Source organism: Megalopta genalis, chromosome 4, assembly GCF_051020955.1.
Source record: "Megalopta genalis isolate 19385.01 chromosome 4, iyMegGena1_principal, whole genome shotgun sequence".
NCBI classification, from domain to species: domain Eukaryota; kingdom Metazoa; phylum Arthropoda; class Insecta; order Hymenoptera; family Halictidae; genus Megalopta; species Megalopta genalis.
This window is the reverse complement of record NC_135016.1, coordinates 8,884,342-8,897,240: the sequence shown is the minus strand read 5'-3', so window position 1 is coordinate 8,897,240 and position 12,899 is coordinate 8,884,342. Positions and strand designations below refer to the sequence as shown.

General features: G+C 43.1%; 2 protein-coding genes across 7 annotated transcripts in view; one reads left to right on the top strand and one right to left on the bottom strand.

Moving 5' to 3' along the window:
- by (focal adhesion protein tensin) overlaps nucleotides 1–12,899 on the top strand; it is a 309,556-nt gene that overhangs the window by 49,155 nt on the left and 247,502 nt on the right. The window lies entirely within an intron of this gene.
- LOC117224986 (putative sodium-dependent multivitamin transporter) lies at nucleotides 3,177–11,716 on the bottom strand. Its single transcript, XM_076521243.1, has 7 exons — nucleotides 11,487–11,716; nucleotides 10,218–10,343; nucleotides 8,526–8,747; nucleotides 6,826–7,169; nucleotides 6,653–6,772; nucleotides 5,888–6,565; nucleotides 3,177–3,467 (listed from the first exon to the last, which is right to left on the bottom strand). The coding sequence occupies exons 1-7, from the start codon at nucleotides 11,490–11,492 to the stop codon at nucleotides 3,188–3,190; spliced, it is 1,776 nt and encodes a 591-aa protein (XP_076377358.1). The 5' UTR covers nucleotides 11,493–11,716; the 3' UTR covers nucleotides 3,177–3,187.

The following is a 12,899-nucleotide window of genomic DNA, read 5'->3' as shown; positions in this document are numbered from 1 at the left end:
TACTTTATATTATTTTGTAACAGTAATGTATTTATTCGGATGCTCAGCGATTTTTATTTTTTACTTATCACAATTTCAATAGATTTTTATTGATTTTATTTATCACAATCTCAATAATTGTAAATTGAAAGATTTATGATATTATTTTGAGCCGGAGTTAGACAAAATTTTATTCGGATAAGAGATCAAGAATAACGAATAGAATTTGATTCGACACTATCGAATAAATATTAAGTCGAATAAAAATGAATTTAGATACCAATTTATCCGAATACGATTTTATTCGAATAAGAATTTATTCGTACAAAATAGAATAGTTCTTTGTTCGAATAAACAGACGGAATAATTTATGACGAATAATGAATAATCGTTAGTGGAATAAAATATTCGACTAAAAAGAATTCATTCGGATAATTATCTTAGATAAATAATTAAGCGATTCGAGTAAGTGCCGAACTCTGTTCTGATCGAAACACTTGGATCGTTTTGACAGAGCTTGTCATAATCTTCACATTGATCTTCCTTGCGGAATAATATAGATATAGGCGGTTTCGCCCCCACTCGAAAATGTATCCCTTAATCGCGTTAACGAGCCAGAATAGGGGTCTGTTTAAACACCATATCGGATATTGCGAGAACAGCCACGTTCTCACGGGTTCCCTTTTTTTTAAGGATCATTTATGGGTGTGCCGGCGTCGACACAGTCAACAGACAACCGAGGAACCGCGCAGAGCTGTTCTTAAAACTTGTTCACTTCCAAATTGTATCCTCCAGAATGTCGAGTCATTTTTTATGTAAAATAAAAAATAATTTCATTTAATCATCTTTGCTAGAAATACGCAAAATTCGCAGTCAAATCATTATTGTACTGCATGCATTGACTCTCGTTTCCTGAAATCAATGATGAATATTTAATTTACCATATTTCTATGGTTATAGAGACACCTTTTCGCAAATAAAATTAACGCTTTTTCAAATTATATTCACTTGTTAATATTAAAAATCACGTAACACACAAAGTACGTATATTAAATTAAAAACTTTACGACATTTTTTAATCGTTTAGGGACGAATGTCGTCACAGTAACGATATCATAACAGATGATCAAGAAATATTGTTTATTTTTCCTATTATTGAAGTATTTTATGCAAAATCTAGTTCTCCGAGGAAATTATTTTCGATATTCGAAGAAATCCTCGTCCGCAGAGGATAAAATGATTATTGACGATTTATAAAGATCAATTACTCGTAATGAAATCTATATTATTTTCTGTACGAGTATACGAATTGACATAAGATTTAAAAATCGAGTTTTGAGCTATGGAAGGGTTAATTCGATTTGCAAAAGAATGAATACAATCTACAAAATGATTCATTTTTGTCGCAAGAGATCTATATCAAAGAATAATACCTATCAAAGAGATATCACAGGCTAATGCCAACAGCGATTAAAAAGATCGCTAGATCGACGGGGACGAATGACTGTCCGTGACACGAACCGCTTCCAAATCGTGCGGGGGTGGCTCGGAACGATCGCGAACAAGTGTGCCGGTCCTCAGCCACGCCCAAAAAAGTCGAGATCGATGACGCGGAATAGCTGGCGGCTCGGAGTGCCATGGGAAATGGATCGTCTGTTTCGAGCCGATTAAAAATGTCGCCATAATTTCCCAGGCTGGTAACGACAACGGCGGCTTTTAATTCCCGGTGATCGTCAACGTCCGTTTTCCCCCGAAATTTATCCGCAATTTACGCGACGAAATTCGGCGTGTTGGCGCGCACGCGCTCGAACGAACGAACGGACGGGCGAACAGCAATTAAACGAATTATAAAGCCGTGTTCCCACTGCCCAGCTCGAGACAATTACGCGCGATAAATTACTGCAGTTCCGCTTCCGCAAACAATGCGCGCGACCGTTACCGGTCGGAGTATAATGCCGGTCGGTTTTCGCAACGACCGTTTTGGGGGAGTTCAATTGGGTCGATCGCGATGAAAGGATCAATTATTACCGTAACATCGCGTGTCTTTCAGCGCCGGTTGAGCGGCGCGATCGCCTGAATCAGGTCTAATTAAGCCAGTTAGAGTTCACGCCTGCGGGTCGTCGCATGATCGCGGCGGATAAGTCGCGCCAATTTTCGGCGAGTCTCGCGGATCCGTCTCTGACCCACATGTAGAAGAGCCAGCGCGATAGTTCATTTCCTTTTTCCGGCAATCGCGGCTACTTAGCCTGACGCCTGGACACGATTTTCGATTGCGTTGCACACCGGCCGGTTTCAGTCGCGTCGACACCCGTTCCAACGCGGCCGACACATATTCGCGATCTCGCGAACGAATCGTCGCACGAAAGAGGATCAGCGAATTTGAGAAACTGGTTGCACCGCATCCTGTGTCACCTGCACTGAGTTATCGCGCTGGCTCCACGGATGCTAATGGAATCGGCGAGAGTGTACGATTAACGACGACATCGTGTACACTCATTTGCTAATTAAATCTTTAATCGGCCACGAGGAGATTGCTGCCGCGCGCGGCGGTATGCGATCGTTTCAGCGCAGAATTGATGTAATTGCGTGCCTATGGTTGTAATTATGATAGGGACCATCTGGGCGGATGCGGGACGTTTTTTTTTGGATCTCGATGCTTTGCAGTTGTCGACGCAGCATTGTACGAGCGTGTTCGAATCATAGTGGCGTGAGTCGCGTTTTCGAAAATTTTCACTTACGTTTTAATCAGGTAGCTGTTATTGTTTCTAAAATTATTATTAAATATTTCTGAAATCCATTGCTATTTCTGAAAAGTGAAGAGTGCGCATCTAAACTGTGTCGCAAAAATTAAGCGATGTAGCGATCGCTAACTGTAGCTTTTTATTTCGTCTAGACCATCAAGTATTCGAAACATCTTCAAATTTACGAGTATATTTTAGGCTTCGCTAAAATTACAATTTAATGTAATTTATAATGTAATGTTATAATGTAATCTGTACGTGCCAAAATTTTTTGAAACGACAAATGCTGCCATAAATTCATTTATTTCTAAATTATATTAAGAATAAATTCTCACAATTAAGAGTATGTGACTTACGCTGCTATGATTCTAACGCACTCGTGCACATATAATATGCATTTCGATGTTGCAGAAATTTTTGGACAGCGTCGGGTTGAGAACGAAATGACTTACACGATTAACATTGTTCTAAGATCCTTTATCATGATTCTCGTTAGGTTCTCTATACTGCAGTATGAACAGTTGGCTATTGGTAGTCTTGCTGACGTCCTCCTTTCTCCGTTTGATCTTCTTCGCTAGGAAGGGAATGAGTAAATCAGGATCTGGCTCACGCGAGTACTTCGGGAAGAACTTGTTGATAATCAGACTTATGGTGTAGCCCACGAGCACGGTCGACATCGTACCGATGGGAAGGTATAGTGTGTACGAAATGCGGTACAGGTAGGGCAGCTCGGGATCCTCTGGTGGTCTGCGAATTAAGAACTAATTAGCGCTTTGCACCTTGCTTATATCTATGTGGCGGACCGGACATAAAAAGACACGTCCTTCAAAAGCGGGGTGTGCATATGCCTTTTTCGGGTTTTCCCGACGCAAGGCGTACACCCCGCAATAAAACAATAAAAACGTTGGGACACAGCTTCGGACCATAGGTCCCGGATCACCCCGGTCGGAAAATCTTCGGGAAATGCCTTCGCCCTTCCCGAGGACTTTCCCTTACCAATTTCAAGGACTTTCCCTACCAATAAATACGAGGACCTCTCGACCGAGAGAAGTCAGTTAGCAAGTTTTCCTCCGACTCTCAACGTGTCCATATTTCTGTATCATCCGTCACTCGTTTACCTTTACCTTCTACACACTGTACCTCATCGCCTTTTGTTACAAGTTATATTAAAGTTCTCGTTATATAAAAACCAAAAAAACTCTCGGATTATTTTATACAAACCGTCGCAGTAACCCCTGCGACAAATCTACGAGAAAATCTCTAGAAGTCTTAGCTTATACAATAATTTTCATTCAAACTTCTTTATTTAATAATTTTGCCTTAAAACTCTTGAGAGATATAAAAAGTGTAGAATTGGTTAAATATTTTCAGATCAAGCTTCTCTCTTTTCTAATAAGCATTCTATTAAAAATCTTGGGAGACTCAGAAACAATAATTCGTTATACACTTTCAGTTCAGACATCTTTTCTAATCATTTTTGCCTTAAAAGTCGCGCGAGATACGAAAACAATGCAATGGCTTATGCACTTTCAATTCGAACATCATTTTTAACGCTAAACCTACCAAGCAGTGATACTAACTGGCATGTACTGCTTCACAAAAGTGAGAAGACCGAATTTATTTAGAATTTCTAAAGCTTTTATTATAAAACTTGCTCCAATAACTTATTCAAGCGTTTTCCACGAAAGTCTCGGAACTTTGCAGAATTGCAAAATAAGAGAGCGGTCACTTTGACCGCAGTAGAGTTAGTGTTAAAAAGTTTTCTCTTAGAAGTCTTAGAAAATACAAATGCAATACAATCGTCTGCATATTTTCGAATCAAACATCTTCTCCAAGATTCTTGTCTCAGAAGTCTCGAAAAGTACAAAAACAGTAATTCGAACATCTATTCTAAAAATTGTTGGCTTACAAGTGTTCAGAAATAGACGAGCAAGATACTTTCGATTCGACCATCTCTCCGAACAATCTTTGACTTAAAAGTCTCGGGAAACGCGAGGTGCAAATAGATTGCAATTTCGACTACGATCGAACAACCGTTTCACGCGAATCTCATTATGTGGAAAATACCCGTAAGAGTATGTGAAAAGTGTGATTGCGATGTGGTGCACGGCGCTCGATAGAGAAAGCCCGGCGATAGTGGGACGCGGGTACGATTTTCAAGGAAGCTGTAATCACAGTTTATTAACGTAGCAATTAGCCAACATCGTGGGAAACGATGAATAGTAAGTTTTATGGTTTACGAGAAAGCGAGCACGCCGAAAGAAATCCGAGGGGAGGCAATCACGGTCTCCTAACAGATTATTGCTACCGCGGGATCAACACCACGCCCATGCTATCGTAGAATGCATTAAAAACATGATAACGTATCCTAGAACGAGCCGGCTGTAATTTATATTCCAATTACAAATCCGCGCGCCGCGCGCCTTTATCGTCCGAAGAAATCATCCGTTTCCGATAAATTTGCTCGCCGTGCCGCTCCGGTATCGATTACTATACCCGGAGTCCCCGGGCCCCGTCGAAAATCCTATCAACGCTTAGGATCTCCGGCTCTCTCGGCGCCGAAACGTTTCACCAACTTTCTTTCTTTCGGCCCTCCTTTTTCTCGATTTTTACCGGGACCGCTCCTATACTGAATCGACTGCCAACCAGTACAGTTTCCCCGTTCGAAAGGAACCCGATCGGGCAACATTTATCAAAGCGATTAGCAGCCGATGGAAAAATCTGCTAAGATACTGACCGTAAATCCCGAGGAAAAGTTCGCACGACAGGCCAATTCCCATGGAAACATTAGACGGTGAAATTGTTCACATTTTCCTGCGTATCGAGAGTTTCTCGTATTCCTTTCGAATCTAGAAACGTTCTCAACTGGAATCCAGGCAGCGGACATTATGCATTCGTGACGAAATACCGAGAAATTATTTCAACAATCTAAGAGCGTTTCGAAGGGCATTAGAAAACGATGTCCAAAGATCCAGATCATGCGCGAACGTCATTTATCTCGCTTTTTCCGCGTGAAATGCCTCGAGTGGGCGTGGCCCGCGCCCAATAGGCGTGGCCTGGCCCGACGCATTGCCCCAAAGGGCAAGCCGCGTCCAGATCCGCTCTGTGCGACGAGATCTTAGAAACCGTCCGACCTGAAGCTACCAAAAATATCGAAACAAACTTACTGCACCCAGGACATCGTGGTCGTCTCGGTATAATTCGTCATAGTGCTATTGTCGCAGCCGTCCAAATGCAACGGCAGGTTCATCACGTGGTTCGAGGCGCCGCTGGATAACACGAAGACGGGAATGAACGCGAAAATCTGTCCGAGGATGGTGCCGATCTCGTTCGCAGCTTCGGTGAACATTCCCAGAGTGAAGACGCCGATGACCGGTCCACCCACTAATCCCATCAGCGCAAGTACCAACGTAATTAACCCGGAGCCCATGGCTTTGCAGACGAAGGCGAAGCCAATGGATATCGCTCCGTAGCTTAGCGCCAGCACTTTGCCGATCAGCGTCGCTCTTTCGCTGGGCAGCTCGAGGCCGAACTTGCGGTACAACGGCTTTAGGTAGTCCTCCAACGTGATTACCGCCAGGGAATTGATTGTGGCGGATATGGTGCTCAAGGTGGCGCTGAAAATCCCGGCGATCAGAAGACCGGTGGTGCCGGGGTAGGCGACCATTTTGTCCACGGCGAAGTATGGCACGATCTTGTCGAAGGTCGAGATCTTGCCGGACGTGACCGGGTCGCAGTCCTCGTACACCACGAACAGGATCACGCCGCAGATCGATGTCAAGCTCATCATCACGGTGATCAGGATCGCGCAGACTATCAGGGAGTAGGTTGCTGTCTTCATGCTCCTAGATTCGGAAGGAAGTAACAGCGTCTTCATTTCTTATTTCGACGGCTTCGTCATCGGTCTCGTTTCGAGAATTGTTCGAACGTACTTGGCAGTGAGGAAACGCTGCACCTGGACCTGGCTGACACCGTGTATGTGCAGGCTCATGCACGCGCCGGAGAGTAGCAAGTTCCACGTGGTGTGTCGCACGGTCGGGTCGAGTCTGAAACTGTATTCCGATCAGTCGCGGTGGAAGTTCGCCAGATGTGATGGGGCGCTTACTCGAAAAATTTTAGGCGACCGAAACGAGAAGCGATGGTCCAAGCCCCGTCTATCCCGCCTTCGATGTTGCCAAGTCCGACTATAATGACGCAGAACATGCCGGCGATGATGAGCACTGCCTGGAGGATGTCAGTGATCAGGACGGCTTTGATGCCGCCCAGGGTCGAGTAGAACGTGCAGATGCTTCCGATGATCAGGATGCTCATGCTCCCGGAAATTCCAGTGGTTGCTTCCAGAGCTAACGCAGGTGCGAAAGTGGCAATCGAGGTGTATAGCAATAAATGAATAGTGTTCGCTATGCTTGTCGTTATCCTAGTTGCCGGTCCGAACCGTTTCTCCAAGTACTGAGGAATGAAGCAACGATTATATCGGTGGGCTTGTCTATCCAATGGTGTTTTATGAATAGTAAAACCATTGATGTAGGAAATAAATGGTCGTCTATCTCGCACATCTTACAATCAAACTTCCGTAACGATCGGCAGTTTATTCACAAATGCATAAAACTCGCAGCGTAGTCATAATGATAACAATGTCAGTGCTTTCGATAAACCGGATAATAAATTTTGATGAGCCTGTCGAGCCATTAAATCGAAGATGGTTTTTCTACAGGATGTCCCAAAAATTCCTCGTAATCTGGAAACGGGGGGTTCCTGAGGTCATTTGAAATAACTTTTTCCTTAGCGAAAATGCAATCCGCGGCTTTGTTTACGAGTTATTAACGAAAAACGCTGACCAACAGGAGGCCAGCTCGGCTAGCGCGAGACGACAGAGCCAATCAGCGGCACTGGGCTTCGACCGCTGGTTGGCATAGTCTGTAGATACTCTATGATGAAGCGTATACCACTGGTGGCCTTTGCTTTAGAGACTTAGAGATAGAGACACCACAAAGAAACCAGAAGCATTAAGTTGCATAGCAGATGCATGGGAGACAGATTTAAGTACAGTAATAAAAGACTATAATAAACTGTTAATTTTAGCGATATTTTTAGCACAAGTAATCATAGCATTTACAAAAAATCGATATACACTCACACCCCAAACTATCCGGAAATCCATCCTACTAGTCTCAGTAACTGGTCCAAAATTTTGCGATCGACCTAGGGGGACCAGTTACTGAGACTAGTGGGATGGATTTTCGGACAGATAAAAAAATCTCGAAAATGAATTCTACTAGTCTCAGTAAGTGGTCCAAAATTTTGCTACCCACTTAGGGGGACCAGTTACTGAGACTAGTGGAATTCATTTTCCGGATTTTTGTGATTTGTCCGGAAATTAATCTCACGAAATTAATTAACTCGTAAACGAAGCGTTTTCGCTAAGGAAAAATTTATTCTAATTAATCTCAGGAACCCCGCATTTCAAGATTGCGAGACATTTTTCGGACAATCTTTAACGCTCTGCTCTTCCTGCGACTACTCTGTAGAGACCTCTCAATTAACCCTTTGCACTCGAAGCCATTTTCATTGTAAATCTAGATTAACTCTTCTGACTTATAGTATTTCCATTTTACATAATAAACAACAGTTATCTTTTTTTTAACAATCACTTAAATACTAACGAACATGTGAAAATTATTTTGTATCATGATATAATAATTTTTAGCGAAACCTCGGAGTCATCATTCGAGTGCAGAAAGCTACAATTGTGCTAGGAAGGAATCGTTGTCAGATGTTGAAATGCTCGATCATTGATTAACTTACCTCGTAAACGCTTAGCGTGTTACTTTTAATGAAGACTGGTAGATAGAACTTTATGATCAGTGGTATACCGGCCACGAATCCAGAGCAAAGCATCAAGAATATTATCCCATTGGCATAAGTCTCCGCGGCGAATCCGAGCATCGCGATCCCTGACACGAATGACACCGACAGTCCTATTGACAGGGTGAATACGCCTACTGATCGATCTGCCACAAAGTATTCCTGCAACAGTTGTAATGTCAGCAATATCTATAAACCGATCTGGAACTTCGTCGACTGATTGTGTGCAAATCGATGCGATATTTGATGTTATCCACGGGCTCTATTTTTTAAAATAAATGTTAGCAGTCGTGCTTTGTCGCCGTTGAATCTCTGCAGGCTGCTTAAACGTTTTTTTATATTTATCTTGAATATTTAAATTAATTTAAATATTTGAATTTAAAAATGTATGATTCACAGCTGAGGATGTTGTTAAATAGATACCGTGATTTTAAATATAGCTCAGTCGTTCGCATTAATATCTTGTCGTATCATTTCCTTTATATTTACAATAATTAGTACTTTTTTATTAAGATAATCAGACTGCGGATCTTTATGCAAGATAAAATTGTCTGATTAAACGCAGGAGTCAAATGCAAATTTTATAAATAATTTTAACAAATTGAAGGTGATATATCGGCATTCTTATTTTCATTGAATATCGCTTTAATTTGCTCCCACTCATTTTTCTGATAAATGCCGCGCCCATAAAATCGATTTTCACAGCGGCAATGTCTATGATTGTAAAATGACATGACACAACGTGCCTTACAATCTCATTTGTAACCTCACTCGTACGACACGCGTTCCGTACGTTCTACATTCCTCTAAATTTCCTTATTCTGCGCTCGTTACGGCTTGGACCACTTATTTCAATAAATAAGAATAGAATAAAACGAACAGAATCGAATCCGCAGTCTAGCATTAAGAAGAAAATATAGTATATTAATACAGCATCTAGATTTATTTCGACGTTTAAATATAGATCACCAGAGAACAGAACTTTCTTCGGACCGAAAGGAACGAAACAAAATGCACGATAAATATTAAGAATCTCATCGCGAGTCAGGTTCGACAAAGCACGGCAACTGTTCGAAACGATAATCCGCGGAAATATCGTCAGACATCACCGTCCCGACCTCGTTTAATTTTTCATTTTTCTCGAGAAGCTTGACGACTCCGGAGCACGCCAAGGTGTTTACCGGCGCGAACAATGGTCGACAAGGTGTTAAAGCACGTGTCGGGCACCTAACAGTATCGCGAATCGATCTCCCCGTTCGAATGGCAGAGCCCCCTCCCGATCAGTCCCGGGCATTGTTATTATCGGCGTTGATTGAAGTGTGAGTAGACACTTTCCGCGATGTGTACCAGAGCCTGGAATCGTAATAACGATTTCCTCAATCGACGCGCCGGCTCTCCGCCGTGGTAACCCGATAAATTAATAGCGGCCGGATAGTTGGCAATTTGTGTCGATAGCAATATTTATCGGCCGGCGAGATCGATCGACGCGATACCGGTGAAAGATCGGCCGGGGCCCGGTGATCTAAGAACGTGCCACAGCCCGGCTGCGAATCGAGCGCAGTTTATCGCGGATATTGGATCGGGCCCGGCGACTCGATCGTCCGTGGCGAAATTAATTTTCCAGAGCTTAACCTCCATTGTGCGTTGCTTGCCGCCGGAGAATCGGTAGTAGATCCCGATCATGGTCGAGATCAACAGCATTACACCGATGACAAGATAATCCGGCCATTGCAGCGCCGATGCGCCGCTCGTCGGGTCCTGCAAACGAAACCGTCGTTCTCATACTCGTCCCGCAGAGCTATTCGCCAGTTTCTCCAATTAACCAACTAGTTTAGCAATTATTTCTTCGGTGGCAGGGTCGCTTCCGCGTGATAAACTCCGCGCGACGGAACGGAGTCTTTGCGGAGAAAAGGGAACTATCTCGTTCGCGATTGCGATCGCGAATTTCTCAGCAAGACGAAAATTGTGTGCATAAATTGCGGGACCAAGAGAGATCTCATTTTAACTAGAATAATTTTGATAGTATTATTCTTCTCTCTCTCCTTGTTATCGTTATCCTTAGATGAATTCTTGAATTATTAAAATCGTTCCACTGTTATTCTGAAGTACTTATTGCTGGGCTACTTCTGAACTGCTTCGAACGTTTCCGTCTGCTTATTGGCGTACAGATTTGGGCAATTATATTTATAAAATGCGTTGCGAAAAGTTTTCGAAAGAGTTCGATTTTATCACAAATATCTTATAAATGACAAGCATAGAATTATTTTCAGAAATGCTGTTGCGTAGTGCATTCAATTTAGTCCGAAGAAACAAATTTTGTACGCCCAACGTGTGTAAGAAGGATATAAAAATAAACTTCCTGGAAAAGATATGCATGTTAGAAATTTGCATACTTTTAGTTTTTCCTTTATTACGAAGAAGCAGAATGTCTTCTTTTTGTATTTTCCAGTAGACTAAAAGAATACATATTCTATTTTTTAAACGTGTATCTACTTTTAATAGAAGCGTAATTCCAAAAAAAGTTTGCTCTAAAATAAGCATTATAATCAATAACTATAATTTAAAAAAGAATTGATCTCATATCAAACGCCTTTACCTTATTTTTGAAACTGTAATAAAAAAGTATCGCCGCTCTAAAAAGTCAACACGTCGAGTCCAATTCAAACCCATAAACTCCAATCAGCTCTTTCCTATTTTAGCCGAGAAAACGCTTCGATAAGATCGATCGGTAAAAAAAAACGATTAACCGACCGAAGCAAAGTTCGCCAATGTTTCTATCGCTTTGAAAATATCGATTGATAAAAACCGATTAGCAAGACCGAAGCAAAGTTTGCCAATGTTTCTATCGCGGAGTGCGAAGCCCGGCAAACGAGTTTCTCTGTTTCCGCGGAAAGTACTCACGCTCATTCTGCAGGATACTTCGGTACGTGCGATACCATCGACTCGTGATGCACGGAGAAATTCGATCTAGCCAGGTCGTTTCCTCCAGCTGCGAAATCGTGGCGAAGATAGAGCAGAAACGAGACCGATGTCGGCGGTCGCACAATGGAGTTGATGCAGACTCGGACGGGACGATCGAGGACTGGTCATTCGCGTGTTTTCTGGCCGAGTGTCGACGTTTCAAAGGACACGTCGAAGCACTGAAAAGATCGTTCCATTACGTAAAGGCTGGCTCAGCATCTTTCCTGTCGAACGCACGCGAGGCGTAGGTGTCCCGGGGGAACGTGAAAATCCCACGCCACTTAAATGCCGGCTCGCGAATTAGCGATCTTGACGAAATCCTTGTTATTTCTAACCGATAACGTTTTCGCCAGTTTTCGGTAAGAACGTCCTGGTAGATACGCCGAAGTTTCCCGGTCGTTCGCAGACCTTTTCCTAATTTCTCGACGGGAGGAGGAGCTGTTTCGTACACAATTTTCTTGCAAGAAAATTCGAGGCAATCGTTTCCCTGTAGAATTTTTCAGGACACAATTAGAATGTTTCTCCCGTCAAGGAATTACTTTCCCCGAAACGCGAGCCCTTTGTCGAGCAGACCAGAATCTTCTTTATCCTTCGACATTGCCGAAACGATGATTATTCAGTACAAGCCCGAGAGAGATTTCGCCAGACCTAACAGCAAACCGGAATCAAAGGCAAACATTAGCCCGATGCAGCAGCCGGCGCAGAAAGATGCAAATTTCCTTTTTCCTCGTCGCTCGAGACCGCGGCGATGACAGCGTGGAAGAAGGATCGATCTCTCCGACAGGCTTATCTGACTCGGCACCAGCAAATTGAAAAATCGGTCCCATAATTTAATGACTGTTTAATTATGTAAATCCGCCGGCATTCGTTATACTTGCGAAAGAACCAGTTCGGTTTTCATCGGACCGCAGGGTCCGAGACGAGAAATTGAGCGTCACGAATAATTAATCTCGTAAAGGTTAATGAATTCAGGATAAAGAGGGATATTTCTCTGTGCGGCGGATTCCTGCCCGCGGAGTAGCTTTGATCGGGGCTCTGCCGGAAAGGAATATCGAGGAGCAGGATCGGAGTGCCATCGATCCCGGGTGCTTTTAATGCGCCCTAATTGGAGACGAATAAAAAAAAAAGATACAGGAAGCCCTCCGGATCGAAGAACCAAGGAGAATCGAAAGCCGAGAAGTAAAATCGTTCGCTCTCGAGGACCGACGCGGATTCTACGCCGTTGTCGCTGCGCTCGAGCCCAACAATTATCCGCAAGACGGTAGCTGCTGGCTGTAATGTAATTTCCTAGTATTATGAGACGCGATCGAGGGACCAGCTGGTATTATTCCCGGAAGAGAACCGCAGCACTGC